We start from the raw sequence: 16,845 nt of genomic DNA on the forward strand, positions 1-16,845 counted from the left end.
TTTTATTTTTCCATATGAATTTCATGATTGCTTTCTCTATTTCTACAAGAAATGCCATTGGGATTTTGATTGGCATTGCATTAAACCTATAGAGAACTTTTGGTAATATCGCCATTTTGATGATGTTAGTTCTGCCTATCCATGAGCAGGGTATATTTTTCCATCTTCTAAGATCTTCTTCTATTTCTCTCTTTAGGGTTCTGTAGTTTTCATTGTATAAGTCTTTCACCTCTTTTGTTAGGTTGATTCCCAAGTATTTTATTTTTTTTGAAGATATTTTGAATGGAGTGGTTGTCCTCATAAGAAATTTTTTTTGATACTAGTATTGAACCCAGGATGCTTAACAACTGAGCCACATCACCAGCTCTTTTTTATATTTTATTTAGAGACAGGGTCTCACTAAGTTGCTGAGGCTGGTTTTGACTTGTGATCCTCCTGCTTCAGAGCCTGTCAGGATGGCTATTCTCAAAGACAAAAGACAACAAACCAGGAACAGTGAACTATGCCTGTAATCACAGTTACCTAGGAGACTGAGGCAGGAGAATTGCTTGTTCAAGGCCACTTTGGGCAACTTAGTGAGACCCTGCATCAAAATTTAGACTAGGGAAATAGCTCAGTGGTAGAGTGCCCCTGGGCTCAGTCCCAGTATGTTAAAAAAGAAAAAAAAAAAAAAAAAAAAAAACCAGACAACAAATGTCAGTGAGGATGTGGAAAAATTGGAAACTCTGCACATTGTGGGTAGGAATATAAAAAGTTGCAGCCACTATGGGAATTCTTCAAAATTAAAATTAGGGCTGGGGTTGTGGCTCAGCAGTAGAGCACTTGCCTAGCATGTGTGAGGCCCTGGGTTTGATTCTCAGCACCGTACATAAATAAATAAAGTCCGTTGACAACTAAAAAAATAGTTTAAAAAATTATTTCATGTGTATTTTTAAACAGGTGAATAAGCTATAGAGATTTGTTCCACATTATACCTGTAGTCAGTAATAATGTATTGTACACAACATGTTTGTTAAGAGGGTAGACTTCATGTAAGCATTATCAAAACAATAAAAAATTTCCGTAGGGACCAAATATTTGCATACTTACAAAGGATAATGCAGGGAAATTTTTTTTTCTCCAAAAATAAACATGAAAGCACAAACAAGGGGAAAAAAAAAGATGACAAAAATCCAGGATTGGAAAATTAACTTTGCCAAGATCTGGATATTTCTGCTATATGTATTAAAATAAGCAAACTCTGAATTGAATCACATAATATATTCAAAACTATATGATAATGAAAATAAAATTCAAAAAGGCATAAGTGAGTGATAGTTTTATTGGAAATTTTGTGAAGGTTATGTATGAAGTCATTTCAGATAACAACTTTAGCTGCCCTGCTTACAACTAAAGGCTTCAACTGCCACATTTAAACTTCAGTGCAAAACATCTACATTTGGAACTTTAGTCTCAGGCCTGGAGCAGCTGTGAAATGGAAGTTACCACTCCATTCTAGTCCATAGATATCGATATATTCCCCTTCACCTTCCACCCTGCAATAGTGAAAAAGAAGTTTGTGTGTTAATCAAGATGAAGAATCTACAGACTGTCTAGCACATTACCCCTATGTGTGAAGCATATTTTTCCATTTTCAAATTTGGATTTAAAAATGCAGAATTCTCCTTTCATATTGTATTTTTTTTAAAAAAAACACTGTCCCAAACAAACACAGTCATTATAAAAATTTTGATGTCCAAAATTTTAGGATCACATAAGCTCACTTCATATAAAATCAAAACATGAAAAATTTATATTGGTTATCTGGCTTAATTAGTTCACTTATTTATTTAACAAATATTTCTTGATCACCAACTAGGTTTGAGGTGATATACTCTGTGCTGTTTTGTTTTGTTTGTTTGTTTTTGGAGTGGGGGGTACTGGAGATTGAATTTAGGGGAACTCAACCACTGAGCCACATCCTCAGCCCTATTTTGTATTTTATTTAGAGACAGGTCTTACTGCCTTGCTTTTGGTGAGGCTAGCTTTGAACCCCGATCCTCTTGCCTTAGCCTCCTGAGTTGCTGGGATTACAGATGTGTGCCATCACACCCTGCTGTACTGGTATTTTCCAGGGCACTTTGGAGTAGTAAAAATGCACTCACACAAACAAACAGGCTTTATCCTATAGGTTAGATATTTTTTCTCCTTTTATCAGTTGGAAAAGGTAATCTGTTATTGTCACAAAATTAGAGTCAAAATAGGTGAACACTTGCCAGCCCACCTCAAAATGTATTCATATCAACCACCTCAATTCTAGAAATAAGATAGCAGTATTTATAAATGAACTTGAACTTGAACCTCCAGCTAGCATGGCATGGTATTCAGTGTGTGATCAAGCTTGCAAAGCTTCATTCATGTTTTATTTCACTTTTATGTTCCTATAAGCATATGCTCAGAAAGGGCAATAATGGGTATGCTTCTACAAATTGAAAATTAACTAATTTTGCTCAGATTTTAAAAATTAGCCTAATAAGATTAGGGATTTAGCACAGTGGTAGAACACTTGCCTAGCGTACATGAGGCCCTGGGTTCAATAACCAGGATTGCAGGGGAAAACAAAATTAGCCTACTGAAAAGGTATGCACATGTCAGGTCAAAATGAAATAAATAATTATGAAATTACTCCCAAGGCTACTTTAAAAATGCATCAAAATATTTCAAGTGAAAATTATTATTGGCCTAAATTTTCTTAATAATTGCAATAAGTTTTCTATCTGCAAACTGACTACAAAAAATTCTATACTAATAGAGAAGTAAAGGGGATAAACAAATAGTCTAACGAATTATCATTAAAAATGATATTCTCTTTTTGAAGCTTATGATAGTCCTAGCCTCTCTTAAAATACTCCCAATCCCCTAAAATAACAATTCTTAAAACTGAATACATTATCAAAGAATATTTAGCATTAACTAAATATAATATTTAAGCAAAGACTATTTTTTAATTATAGTAATTTTTAAATTTAAGCTTACCTATTTTCATTGAAATTTCCAGTGTACTTTGCCCCAGTTGGGAATGTGTAAGTTCCTAATCCATGAAACATATTGTCCTTAAATTGTCCTTCATATACTGCTCCTGAAAAATGCTCAAGTTTTCCAAAACCATTCATCTGTTTGTAACAAAGAAAATTCCCTCAGAAACAAAAACTTCAGTTTCCCCCAGCCTTTAAAAAATATATTTATGTACATATAAATCTAACATTAAGTCATGATGTTTGTGTCACCCTTTATTTCCATAAAAAGAAACAAATTTGCTAGGTGTGATGGGGCATGCCTATACTCCCAGCAACTTGGGAGGCCAAGGCAGGAGGATCACAAGTTCAACACCAACCTAGGCAATCTAGTGAGACTCTGTCTTAAAATAAAAAATAAGAAGGACTGGTATGTAGCTCAGTGGTAGTGTGTCCTGGGTTCAATCCCTAGTCCTGGAAAAAAAAAAAAGGACAAATTTATTTGTCCTTCCTCTGTATCTGTCTGTGAAGCCTACTGAATCAAATGTTCTCATATTGAGTCATTTGAACACATGGGAGTCCATGATGATTTATTAGGATCCTCAAGATATATTAAATATATCAAAAATCTTCAAGTTTCGTTAGCTCAGGAATAGTATGGTATCACTAGTTCAGGCAATAGTAGAGAGCCATATAGAATGTGAATTTGGATTCAAGTAAACCTGAGTACACATTCTTGTTTTATCACTTACTAGCTGGGCAAGAAATCTGAGTCTGATTTCCCTACTCAAAATGAGAGTGTTAATGGCATCTATCTCAGGAGATTGTTATTAGGATTAAGTGAGAAAATTATTAATGGGTTTTACTTTACTTCATAAACAAGAGATGAGAAAGATACACGATTAGCTCTCTACATGAGTTTAATATTAGGCATATGTTAAATATAATTATTTATTATTTTTATTGTTTGGTCTACTCATTATATACATATATATATTTTATTAATGGTAAAATGTATGGAATCATCTAGCCTATAGGATTATTCATTTACAATCAGTATTAAAAACAATAATAGATCAACAAGTATATGAAAAAAATGTTCAACTTCTAGTAATTAGAGAAATGCAAATCTCACTCCAGTCAGAATGGCAATTATCAAGAATACAGTAATAATAAGTGTTGGCGAGGATGTGGGGGAAAACATATATTGTTGGTAGCACTGCAAATTGGTGCAACCACTCTAAAAAGCAGTATGGAGATTCCTTAGAAAACTTGGAAGGGAACCACCATTTGACCCAGCTATCCCACTCCTTGGTCTTTACCCAAAGGACTTAAAATCAGCATTCTATATTGAAAAGCCACAAAAATGTTCATAACAGCTCAAATTACAATAGCTAAACTGTGGAACCAACCTAAATGTCCTTCAATAGATGAATGGATAAAGAAACTGTTGATGTATATTCACAATGGAATATTATTCAGCATTAAAAGAGAATAAAATTATGGCATTTGCAGGTAAATGGATGGAGTTGAAGAATATCATGTTAAGCAAAGTAAACTAATCCTAAAAAACCAAAGGCTGAATATTCTCTCTGATAAGTGGATGCTGATTCATAATGGGGACAGAGCATGGGAAGAATGGAGGAACTTTGGGCAAGGGGTGAGAGGGGAGGGGAGGGGGTATGAGGGGAGGGGGTATGAGGGCAGGAAAGATGGTGGAATGAGATGGACATCATTACCCTAGGTACATATATGACTGCATGTATGTGACTCTACATCGTGTACTACCAGAGAAATGAAAAGTTGTGCTCCATTTGTGTACAATGAATTGAAATGCATTCTGCTGTCATATATACCTAATTAGAATAAATAAATAACAAATAGAAAAAACAACAATAAACTGGGCACAGTGGCTAACACTTGTAATCCCAGATACTTGGGAGGCTGAAGCAGGAAGATCCTAAATTGGAGGCCAGCCTGAGCAATTTAGTGATGTCCTGTCTCAAAATAAAAAATAAAATGTCTTGGGAATGTAGCTCAGTGCTTTCCTGGCATGTGTGAGGGCCTGGGGTCAATGCCAACAAACAACAAAAAACCTCCAAACAACAATAATACCTTGTCATCTTTCCAGTTTCCTGTGTAGACAATCCCATTAGGAGTGGTATGAATACCTATTCCATTTCTCTCATAAATTCCAGAAGATGTTCGTATACATTCACCATCTAAACAAGGGAGAAATACTAAAGATTTTTAAATAGGACTTGTGTTTGACTAAAAATTATAGTATTAATGTCTGGGGAAAAGACATGTGGGTTGTTTTTTTTTTTTTTTTGTCTTGTTTGCTTTTTTTGGCTTCCCAGCATTAAAACCAATGACAGTAGAGATAAGACAATACATGAACTCAGAACATCTTGTAACCACTGAGACCCAGGACCAAAAAGACTGGCAGATTCTATAAATTTCCATACAATCTAGACATAATGATGGAGTTTTGATTTTAAATCTGTTCATCTATTAGGATTTCTGTTATTTTACTTGAAATAATATCCCAATAGCAGTTTCATACAATGTGAGTCTCATTTTTTTATTCTTAGGCTATTTAATATTCTGCAGAGGAAAAGTAATTGAAATGTATGCTTACCATACTTGTCTCCATTGGGAAATATAAAATTTATCTTGTACACTTCTGAAGTTGCTTTAAAAGATTTAAAAAGAGTCATATAAGTTTAAATATTTTGTGTCATAAGACCTATAAATGAGGGTTAAGCACTACCTAAATAGACTCAATTCACAATAACACAACTATATTACTTGGTAGTTTCATGTCTAGTGTAGGGTTTTGGGGAAATAAATAATTTTGACTAAATGAGTGATCATTTAATATAACAACTTTATTAATGTGTAATTTACATATCACAAATTAATCCTTTAAAGTATATAATTCAATATTTTAGTATATTGAGTATATAGAGTTGTGCAACTATCACCACAATCTAATTTTAGAATATTTTAATTACCCCCCCCCAAAAATCCTGTGCCCACCAGTACTCACTCACCATTCCCCTCAAAACTCCATTCCCCATTACCCACTAATCTACTTACTATCTCAATAGATTTGCCTATTTATTTCTTAGAAATGGATTCAATAAATGGTCCTTTGTGACTGGCTTCTTTCACTTAACACGTTTTCAAGTTTCATCAGTTTGTACCAAGTATCAAAACTTTGTTCTCTGTTCCTTCTTATTAACAAATATATTGTATAGAAATAGCATATTCATCACTTGATGTACATTTAAGTTGTTTCTAGTTTGAGGCTGTTAAGAATAATGCTGCTATAACATTGATGTACAAATTTATGTTCAACAGAGGTAAGGTGGTGAGGAATATTTGATTAGGTAATAGGAGGAAATATAAAATATAATAAGTGAGGAAGGAGGGAAGTCTAAGTAGAGTGAGTCTGGAATGGAGACCAGGTTTTAAAAAGGAAAAAAAGAAGACCACAAGACTGAGGGGAATCTCTGTCTCTGAACCCTGGAACACTTAGTAGACTAAATGCAAAATGTAAAAAAATATATTTTTTTCCAAAACTGAAGAAAATATATAGAGAATAAATGAACTCTAACTTCTTGGACAGTAGACTCTATTAAGATGTTAGTCAAAGTGTGGCCTATGCGTAAGAATCGGCTTGAATATCTCTAAGTTCCTAGGCCCTACCTCACATCTACTGAATCTCTGCATAGGGTAAGGGAACAGATAGTTTTAATTTAAAAGGTAACTTAAGTGCCAACTGAGAAAGGTTGGAGGCTCATCTCAAGAGTTAATAGCACAATAGGTTTAAGACTTTAAAATACTCTAACATCCTCAGAGAGAGAAGGAGGAACAGGCAGCTAAAAATCAATTAGCAAGGAACTTAATAATAAAACTGGTGAAATAAAACTTTCAGAAGGATTGGATAGTAGAATGGATTTAATTGAAAAGTAAATTAGTGAACTGGTAGATTAGGTCGAAATTTCTCACAGAAAGTAGCACAAAGAAAAATTCTAAGATAATGGAAAATAGATCCAAAATATTTAATGCCAGTTTAATAAAATTTCTAGAGGGAAAGAATAAGGGGAGGACACAATATTTGAATAGTCAAAAACTTGTTAGACCTGAAGAAAATGAGTGCTTGGACTGTAAATGAATACTAAGTAAACTGCACAGGTAGAAAATTTGAAGTAAAATTCAACAACACAGAGACAAATGCCAATTAGGCAAACAAAAACCAGATTACCTATAACAAAGTAAAAAAAATAAGAATCAGACTGACATAAGCAATAGTAGATATTAAAAACAAAAATGTGATGTATTTAAATCTTTGAGGGGGGAAATTATTTGAACCCAATGTTCTACCCTCAGCAAAAATATCAGTCCAAAGTGATGGAAACTAAACTATTTTTTGGACGTGGCAGAATTCAGAATTTAGTACTCACACTTTGTCCTTGAAAGAAATACAAGGAAATAAACTCTAATAGGGAGAAAAATGAATCCAGGAGAAAATAAGAAAACAAAAACAAAATGAGGAACAAAGCAATTAGTAAAAATGCATTTTTATTTTATTTTTGAGAAAAAAATACTTTCTGTTAAGTAATATTATTTTATGTCATTAGGAATTTTATTATTATTAACAACCAGGGATTGATTTAATCCCAGGGGGTGTTTAACCTCTGACCCACATTCCCAGTCCTTTTTAATTTTATGTATGTATTTGTTTATTTATTCTAATCAGTTATACATTACAGAATGCTTTTTGATTATTCAACACAATTGGAGCATAATTTTGGACTTCTCTGGTTGTACCCAAAGTAGGGTCACACCATTCCTGTGACCCTACTTTGGGTATTTATTTATTTATTTATTCTAATCAGTTATACATTACAGAATGCTCTTCAATTATTGAACACAACTGGAGCACAATTTTGGACTTCTCTGGTTGTACCCAAAGTAGGGTCACACCATTCCTGCAATCATACAATGTACCTAGGGTAATGATGTCTGTCACATTCCACCATATTTCTCACCCCCATCCTTTTTTGTATTTTATTTAGAGACACGGTCACAGTGAGTTACTTAGGGCCTTGCCAAGTTGATGAGGCTGGCTTTGAACTTGTAATCTTACCTCAGCCTCCAAAGCTGCTGTGATTACAGGCATTCTGCACCCAGTTTAGGAATTTATTATTAAGAAAAACTTTTAAGGGCTGGGGCTGTAGCTCAGTGGCAGAGCGCTTGCCTAGCATGTGTGAGGCACTGGGTTCCACCCTCAGCACAACATAAAAATAAAGAAATTCTGTCCATCTACAATTATAAAAAAAATGTTTTTAAAGAATAACTTTTAAAATAGACTATAATTAGAATTCTGATAACAATATGGAAGTGCTGTGAGGAGTAGAGCGCAATCTTGCTGGAATTCTGACCTTGTTTGGGATTAAATATAGACATCAATTACACTAAATCTTAGAAGAATAAAAATTTAACTATATTTGTTCATTTTTTCCCAGTCATTCTGATTTGGCTGTAGAGGTAAACAGATATATGTCTTCAAAATTTCCAAGAGGACAGGGACACAGAATTGCTTTCTGTGTTTAATGATCTAGAGATATCCTTGTAAAAGCTCCAGCAGCAATACTGTACTTTTTTCCCTGAAACACACATCTCTTCTTTGGCTGGTTAACTCATCCTGGAGGAGTTGGAAAGTATAGTACAGTATTTAGGGGTTCAGGCATGCCCTGGCATTAGTCCACGTAGGTGAATGGGACTCCCCCTTTATAGTTGGACAAATTAGTTATGTCTCAATTTCCTCATCCTTAGATTAAATGAGCTAATCCACGTAAAGCACTAGGCCAGTGTCTAACTCTGTAGGTATTAGCCATTGTTATCCTGTAGCACCAGCTCAAGAATTGTCAGTCTCAAAGTTTTCTCGTTTCTCTTTCCCCCCAGATTCTTTTAAGAAGCCCCCACAGTACTTAGGGCTCTATTAAAACAATGCTTTCGTGTCAGAATTCCCTATCACACCCATCTCCTCAGGACAGGACTCACGAGTTAATCAAATCTTTTTTGTCCCCCTCCTGAGTTCAGTGTTTAGTATTAATATGAACTGTCTATTTAGCGAATGAATGGCACTTAGGAAGGGTCATTAAATGTCTACTAAGCAGAACACTAAAAGTAATCGTAAAAGACACGGAACTATTTTCAATTGCCCTTAGAAAGTTCCACATTCGAAACTTTGGAATGTTGGAACTGGACGGAACCTCAAAGATCGACGCCATCCAGCACCATGAAGGAAACTGAAGCCCAGAGAGGCTGGCTCTTGCCTAAGGTGTCACAACAACGAATTCGGGCTGAATCAATGTTAGAATCCCCCCCACACCGCAGTGTACACAGATTTGTCACACCCGGTCGGGAGTTACCGGGCCGAGCTCTGGCTCCCAAAAATTCTATTTACAGGTGCCCTTCCCCGCCAGGGCCTTGGGAGGAAGGGCACTCACTTGCTGGAGAGAGGTCGGAGAAACTTTCTGGACTCTGCGATTCCCCTTGGGCCGCCAGCTCTGCGGTATGGAGGGAGCAAAGCGCTAGCCCACACAGCTCCCAGAGCGACTCGGTTGCTTGGGCAACCGGGCAACCTCTCACCCGGAAGCGAATATGCGATGAGCCAATCAGGAGGCGCCGAAGCTGTGCAGCCGCAGCTGGGCCACCGCGGAGCCGCTCCAGGTGAGGTCCATGGGGGTGGCTGAGTCCAGCTGCGACCCCTTACCCCTGGGCTCCGCCTCCCGACAGCCGGGAAGCATAGCTAACCTCCCTTAAGGCGGATCAGTGGTGTGTGTTTGTGTGCGTGGTTTGTGCGTCGCCCCAGTTGTCAGTGTGCGGCCGCCTCCCTGCTCCGAGAGTGGTCAGCATCTGAGGAGCATCCTGTCCCGCTGTGCCCCAGCCTGGTTTGCCTGGCACCAGTGTATCAGGACCAGCAGGATCCCAGGCCCTGGGACCGGACCAGGTGGGCTGCAGCGAAGGTTCTCCACGCTCAGGCTTGAGGCGGGAGAGCGGATTCAGGCTTGGAGCGGGGTTGGATTGGAGGGGCTCAGACTCGGCTTCCTGTCTCTGTCTCCATTTCGAGTCGAGTTTAACTATTTGGGGAAAGGATTAGGAGCGAAGAACGGTACGTGTCTGGGTAGCTGAATGAAGCTGGATGATTCTTTCTGGTCCGAGATTTGCATGAGATAAAAACGGAGTGTCTTCAGTTTTCTGTGCCCAGTTTGGGGCGATGCTGTACGTGGGAGCCAAACTTGGGTGTGAAACAAAGGATAGTCTTCGAGCCAAACTTAGGTGAAGAAAGATGGAATCTTCCAAGGCTAGATGGAATAGAATCGTGGAATCTAAGCCTGTGGATTGTACAACATATTTCTTATTCTCCCAAAATGTCTGGGAAGAGAGTGATATTGGATACAACGACAGCCAGAAAGTCTTTATTCAAAATTTTATGTGCAAAATTTCAGATCAAGTTGTAAAGGTAACATTTTCTGGATTGGTGTGAGACAAATTGTTTTAAATCAGTTTAGTATCTTGCTTTTTTCCTAATGTTTCTCAGTACATAAATTTACCTGGACTGGGTGATTTTTTAGGTAAAGTTCTGATTTATCTGTTTGATTTGTATATCCTTTCCAATTTTTCTAAGTTTTATTAACAATAGATAATTATTATTGCATAACATTAATAAATTCAGTTTGTCCCATTGTTTTGATCACCTGTTAATCTTTTAACTTTTTGTGTTCTGTTTTTATAGAACTTATAATTTGGCTTCTTATACTATTCTTATCTACAAGGAATCTGGAGTCAGGGATTTGTAATGATTGAGTCTTCAAATTCAGATTGGAAGGATGTGTTAATCATGTTTTTATTCTCTATGATGTTTTGACATTTTGAGGTCCTACCTGGTGAGGAAGAAACTGCCCTTTCCAAGGTTAGCTAACAAAGGACCAGAGTCCATACTCCCCAACACTTCCTTTTCCAAGCTCACACATCAAGCCCATATTGTCCCTTCCCTAAATCAATCTAGGACCAGATACTGGACAATTAGGGACAGCCCTCCCTGATGCCTCCCAGGGCCTACCTAGAATTATTCAAACTAGCTAGTCCTTAACTGTTTGTCCTGCCTGGCTTTTCCTGCAGAAGCCCCAAGAAAGGCTGTGGCCTGATGAAAGAAAAATTGGGGGTTGCCCTAATTTAATTATAAGGGCCAGAGGATGGAGGGGGAAGGAAATAATGGAAAGTAATCAGTTATCAAAAGACTGTTTATTTTAAAACTTTGACTCAAATCCCATCATGGCCAGCCACTGTACCCTGTTTGTGTATGAACTTCCCAGATTGTTAGCCCCACACAGTCCAGAAAAGTACTTTTCTTTGCCTTGATAAACTTTTTTTGTTTTTGTAATAGAGATCCCTTCGTCTTGAGAGTCTTGGCTTCACAGCCTAGGCCTTCCCTTTGTTCCTTTCCACCAAACTGCTGCCTGGCACAGCATGCTTTCTGGTTCTAGAGGATTTATGAGTCAGATTAAACTTTTGTTTCAGTGTCATTGACCTCTCCATGTGGCCAATTGGTCATCCTTATAAATTAACAACTGGGCACAAATCAGAGAGAAGCCAAACTACCTTTAAATTTTGGATTAAGATAAAAGGGGTGTGTGTGTGTGTGTGTGTGTGTGTATGTATGTATGTGCATGTGAATGAGAAGTTATCATGGAAGAATCTCAGCTTCAGAGTCAAATGGATTTATTCAAACCGTGATTCCAGGCTTTGCTTATATAGTTGGTGCTATTAGGCAAATCACATATGTTCCTTGTTTTGGTTTCCTCCTCTGTAAAAAATAGAAAATTATATTTATCTGACAATCTTTTGGAGTATTAAGTACAATAACCCTACCTTTCCCTTCAATACAGACTCATATATCCAACTACCTTTTATACATTTCCATTAAAGTATCAAATCAACCTCTCAAATGTTAACAAAGCCAGTCTAATCTCATTATACTCGCCTCAAATTCATTCCTCCCCAATATTCCTCTTCTAAGTACATGAAACTACTATTTATCCATTTAGCTCATATCCAAAAGTCTTATCATAATCTTGATTCTTTTCTCTCATACCACTTATGTAATTTATCTACCTTTAAAATGCGTTCAGAACTTGGACCACTTAACTCCACTGCATCTATCCTAGTTCAAACCACTGTATTTTTTCTCTATCTTGAACAACTGTATCAGTTTCCTAACTGACCTCTTTGGTTTTTCTTCACCCACCCCAACTTTATTTGTCAAATAGGAGTTAGAATAATTGTTTTAAAACATAAGTCAAGCTTTTGTCCCAGCTCTTTAGTAGTGACTTCCTATCATATTTATAATAAAACCCAAAATCCTTCCCTGGACTTATGACCTTTTGTACTCTCTGGCCTCATCTCCTTTCCTCATTTCATACTTCTTATTATTCATCCATACCAGCACATACCCTTTTTTAAATTTTTTTTTTTAGTCTTAGATGGACACAATATCTTTATTTTGTTTATTTATATGTGATGCTGAGGATCGAACCCAGTGTCTCACCCGTGCTAGGCAAGCACTGTACCACTGAGCTACAACCCCAGCCCTATCCTGAACTCTTAAATCTATCATTGCTTCTACTTAGAATGTTCCTTTCACGAGTATTTCATGGCTTATTCTCCCAATTTGTTCAGATATCCATTCAAACGTGATCTCAGAGAGTCCTTAAACAACTACTCTGTAACAAAAGCCTCAAGAGGTTGTTTTTGTGTTTGTTTTTCCTTGATAACACCTGTTCTGGTTTGAGTATGATTTGACCACTGGGAAACTCAGATTGAAATTTGGTTGCCATTTTGATGATATTGGGAGATGGGGCCTTTAAGAGGTGGTTAGGTCATTAAGAGAGATTATGCTTTTCTTGAGGGAATGGGATCATTCTCATGATAATAGGTTATTATAAAGCAAGGCAGCCCCCCGTGTTGTGTCTCTTCCTCACATACACACTTGCCCTTTTGTTTTTCCTCCATGTTATGATACAGCATGAGGCCCTCACCAGAATCAGAGCAGATGTCGGCATCATATTCTTCTACTTCCCAACCTCCAAAACTGTGAGCCAAAATAAACCTTTATTCTATAAATCCATCAGCCTCAGGTATTGTGCTATAGCAACAGGGAACAGACTAAGACAGTACTTATTTGATACTATATATCTATTTATTGTCTGTTTTATCCTTTAAAGGATATTTCTTCATGAGGCAGGAATTTTGTCTTCACTGTTATATTCCCAGGATCTGATATACAAGAAATGGCTAGATGAATATTTCATTGTTCATTGTTTATATATGTTCATTCACATAACATTTCTGCCTGATATTAACCTAGCAACTCCACCTTTCTTGTGGTTTCTGTTTGTATAATTTGTATTTTTCCATCCTTTTACTCCTGATTTATTTAAACCTTTAAATTTATAGTGTCTCTCCTATAGATAACATATAGTTAGTTGGGTTTTTCCTTCCAAGATGATAAACAAAAAAAAAAAAAAGAAGAAGAAGAAGGAACAGTGGCCATGCCAAAAAGGACCAAGGGCCATGACCACATGTAGCCTATTCACTGTATGAACTGCACCTGGTATGTTCCCAAGGGAAAGGCTATTAAGAAGTCCATCATTCAAAACATAGTCGAGACTACAGCTATCAGGGACATTTCCCAAGCAAGTGTCTTTGATATGCTTCTCAAGCTCTATGTGAAGTTGCCTTACTATGTGAGTTGTGCCAACCATAGCAAGGTGGTTTAGGAACTGATCTCGTGAACCCTGTAAAGACTGAACTCCCTCACCTCCACACATGTGTTTAGACCTGCTGGTGCTGCCCTATAATTTCCACCAAAACCCATGAAAGGAACTGGGTCCAATGAACTGAAGAAAAACCATTTTCTGGGGGAAAAAATAATAAAATGGAAATCAGACTTTAAAAAATTAGATATAGTTAGAATGTTTAAATCTAGCCCATCTTTTTATTACATTATTTAATCCACTTACATTTATTATTAATAATATAGTGAGGGTTACAGCTATCATTCCATTCTGCTTTTTGTTGATATACATCTCATATCTATTTGTTCCTTTCTTCCTACTTTACTGCTTTCTTTTATTCATTAAGTGAATATTTTATAATATATTTTTAGTGATTGTTCTGGGGTCTAACATATACATCTTAATTTATTGGAATCAGCTTCAGATTTGTACAAGCTTGATTCCAGCAATATACATAAGGATTAATACTATATATATTCCTTTCCCTCCTCGTGGTATAGTTTATACATATTATACCTATTAATGTTATAAACCCAACAATACACTTTTATAATTATTCCTTTAACATTTGTAGTCATTTTCTTAGCCAATACAATATTGCTCCCACCTGTCTACTCTGTACAGATATATTACACATGTATTTTATTTTTTATTCCTATGGTTATAGTTCCAACATTATATCATATACATATTATTTTATATATTTGCTTTTTAATTTTAGTACTCAGGATTGAACCCAGGGTTGCTTTACCAGTCTTTTTTTTTTTTGCTACTTAAGGATAAATCTTTATTTTTTTAGATGACATTAGTGTTTAGTTCTTTGATGAAATAAATTACTTTCTTCTCCATATGCGCACCAATTTCAGACATAAATAATATGATTTTTAATAAATGGAGAATGAAAACATAGTAACTTAAACTAGTTATTGTCATGTTTTATTTTTATTTCTTATTTGAGAAAGGGTTTTGCTAAGTTGCCGAGGCTGGCTTCAACCTTGTGAACCTTCTGCCTCAACCGCCTCAGTCTAGTTGCTGGCTTGTGCCACCCAGTTGGCTTAATTTCTTTTTAAATTGAGGAGAAAAGAGAAAAATATACATTTGTTTTGTTTATTTATAATTACATACTTAACCTTTAACAGTGCTCTTTGTTTTATCATGTGGATTTGAATGTACCATATGGGAACACTTGCTTAGCTTGAAGAATTTCCATTAGTGTTTGTTTTAAGGCAGGTCTACAGGCAACAAATCTGTCAGTTTTATTTTTCTGGGAAATATTTTCTTTCTCCTTTATTTTTGAAAGATAGCTTTTCTAAGGGTTTTTTGTTGTTGTTGTTGAGTACTTTAAATATATATGTCACTACCTTCTGCTCTCCATTGTTTATTCTGAGAAATCAGCTATTTATTTTACAGGAGTTTCTCTTATAAGTGATGAGTTGTTTTTCTCTTGTGTTTTCAAGATGTTTCTCCTTGTCCTTGACCTTCAGTATTGTGATCTTTACTACAATGTGTCTGTGGATTTCTTTGTTTATTCTTTTTGGAGTCTGTTGAGCTTCCGAATATATAGGCTATTGTTTTTCAATAAATTAGAGAAGTTTCCTGCATTGTTTCTTTGACCATTTGTCCTGCTCCTTCCTTTCTCTCTGTTTGTTCTGGTACTCCTGTTATGTGCATTTGGTACACTTGGTGGTATCCCACTTTTCTCTGAGGTTCTATTTATTTTTCTCCATTCTTTGTTTTTCAACTTGAAAAATCACTGTCAATCTTTTTTTCATATTCACCAGTTACTTGTTTTTCCAGTCTGTAGACACTGTAGCTCATCACCTCTAGTGACTTTTTGTATTTAAGTTGTACTTTCCAACTCCAGAATTTCCATTTGGTTCTTTTTTTTAATCTCTTTATTGATAATCTCAATTTTTAAAAAATATTTATTTTGTAGTTGTAGTTGAACACAATGCCTTTATTTTATTTATGTATTTTTATGTGGTGCTGAGGATCGAACCCAGGGCCTCGCACATACTAGGCTAGTACTCTACCACTAAGCCACAACCCCAGCCCCTGATAATCTCAATTTTATATGACATGGTCATTTTACCTTCCTTTACTTCTTTAATCATGCTTTCCTTTATTTTTGTGAATATATTTTTAATGACTATTTTAAAGTCTTTTCTGTTAAATCTGACATTTGGTCTCACTCATAGGCAGTTTGTGCCCCATACTACTCCATGTATGAGTCATGCTCAAGTAACATAAGTCTGTACATGTTTTTCATGTGTCACATATCATTTTAATGTTCCTTTTTGAAACTAATAATTTTTTATAATATATTCTAGCAACTATGGGGTACTAGTTCTTCTCTGTCCAGAATTTAATGTCAGTTCTTTGTTTAACTTTTAGACTGGGAGGATTATTTTAGTGAAGTCTATTTCCTACCCACAGTATTAAGCTCTGATACTGTTCCTTGGGGAAATACAGCTTTGGGTATGCCCAGAGTTACACTGTTATGACAGTAGTTTTGATAGGGCTTTCTTTTTCTTCCTCTGACACATAGCTGTTAACTTCCACCAATTGCTGGTTGATTGCTCAGTTTTCAACAATGCCCAGTGGAGTAACTCCCTCTACTAATTAATCCCATCAAATTGTGGCTGAGTTTGAAGTGATATTTTCTGAGGTTCTTCTTTGTTATATGTTTTGACCCCAAGAGGGCTCCTCCCAGTGGTTTTTTTTTATTCCTTGGTTTTCCCTTGCAAACTGGTTCACCCGCATTCTGATAATCATTCCTGGTTAAGAAATCTGTATCAGAGAAACTCATTAAATATTAGATCTGAGAGGTATGTACTTGGAAATTTTTTGTTAAGCAATTTAGCACACTGCTTCTAAACTAGTCTTTTTAAAAATCTGCATTTTTCTTTATTTCTTAAAGTAAGCTATACTCATAACTTTGACAAAGAATTATTATTACACTTGCCTAGTTTTGTAAT

At 36.0% G+C, this 16,845-nt stretch overlaps 2 protein-coding genes and 1 pseudogene across 5 annotated transcripts in view; 2 read left to right on the top strand and 1 right to left on the bottom strand.

Moving 5' to 3' along the window:
- Positions 1 to 1,303: 1,303 nt before the first annotated feature.
- Positions 1,304 to 9,817, bottom strand: Morn2 (MORN repeat containing 2). Its single transcript, XM_046422351.1, has 6 exons — positions 9,784 to 9,817; positions 9,518 to 9,715; positions 5,635 to 5,688; positions 5,109 to 5,215; positions 3,016 to 3,152; positions 1,304 to 1,535 (listed from the first exon to the last, which is right to left on the bottom strand). Exons 1-6 carry the CDS (start codon positions 9,815 to 9,817, stop codon positions 1,433 to 1,435), a joined length of 633 nt encoding a protein of 210 aa, XP_046278307.1. The 3' UTR covers positions 1,304 to 1,432.
- Dhx57 (DExH-box helicase 57) overlaps positions 9,691 to 16,845 on the top strand; it is a 68,255-nt gene continuing 61,100 nt past the window's right edge. Inside the window, exons 1-2 of one of the 4 annotated variants that reach the window (XM_058573687.1) lie at positions 9,691 to 9,740; positions 13,095 to 13,163. The gene's annotated coding sequence lies outside the window, so the exon portion shown is untranslated. Of the gene's footprint in view, positions 9,741 to 9,786; positions 10,021 to 13,094; positions 13,164 to 16,845 lie in introns of those variants that run through there. The other 3 variants (XM_058573684.1, XM_046425584.2, XM_058573686.1) reach the window with 3 other exon arrangements.
- On the top strand, positions 10,288 to 16,841 carry LOC124077833 (putative ribosomal protein eS26-like; annotated as a pseudogene).

The sequence above is a fragment of the Marmota monax genome, unplaced genomic scaffold (assembly GCF_021218885.2).
Source record: "Marmota monax isolate L192 unplaced genomic scaffold, Marmota_monax_Labrador192_F-V1.1 WCK01_AAM20220418_F8-fsc00015, whole genome shotgun sequence".
NCBI classification, from domain to species: Eukaryota; Metazoa; Chordata; class Mammalia; order Rodentia; family Sciuridae; genus Marmota; species Marmota monax.

Excerpts from the sequence above, each read along its gene's own strand:
- Morn2 (XM_046422351.1), bottom strand. The coding sequence starts at position 9,817 with ATGCTTCCCGGCTGTCGGGAGGCGGAGCCCAGGG. Across the intron at positions 9,716-9,783 it reads TCGGGAGGCGGAGCCCAGGG|CTGCGGCTGCACAGCTTCGG; the intron begins GTAAGGGGTCGC and ends GCGGTGGCCCAG. Across the intron at positions 5,689-9,517 it reads CTCCGACCTCTCTCCAGCAA|CAACTTCAGAAGTGTACAAG; the intron begins GTGAGTGCCCTT and ends AATCTTTTAAAG.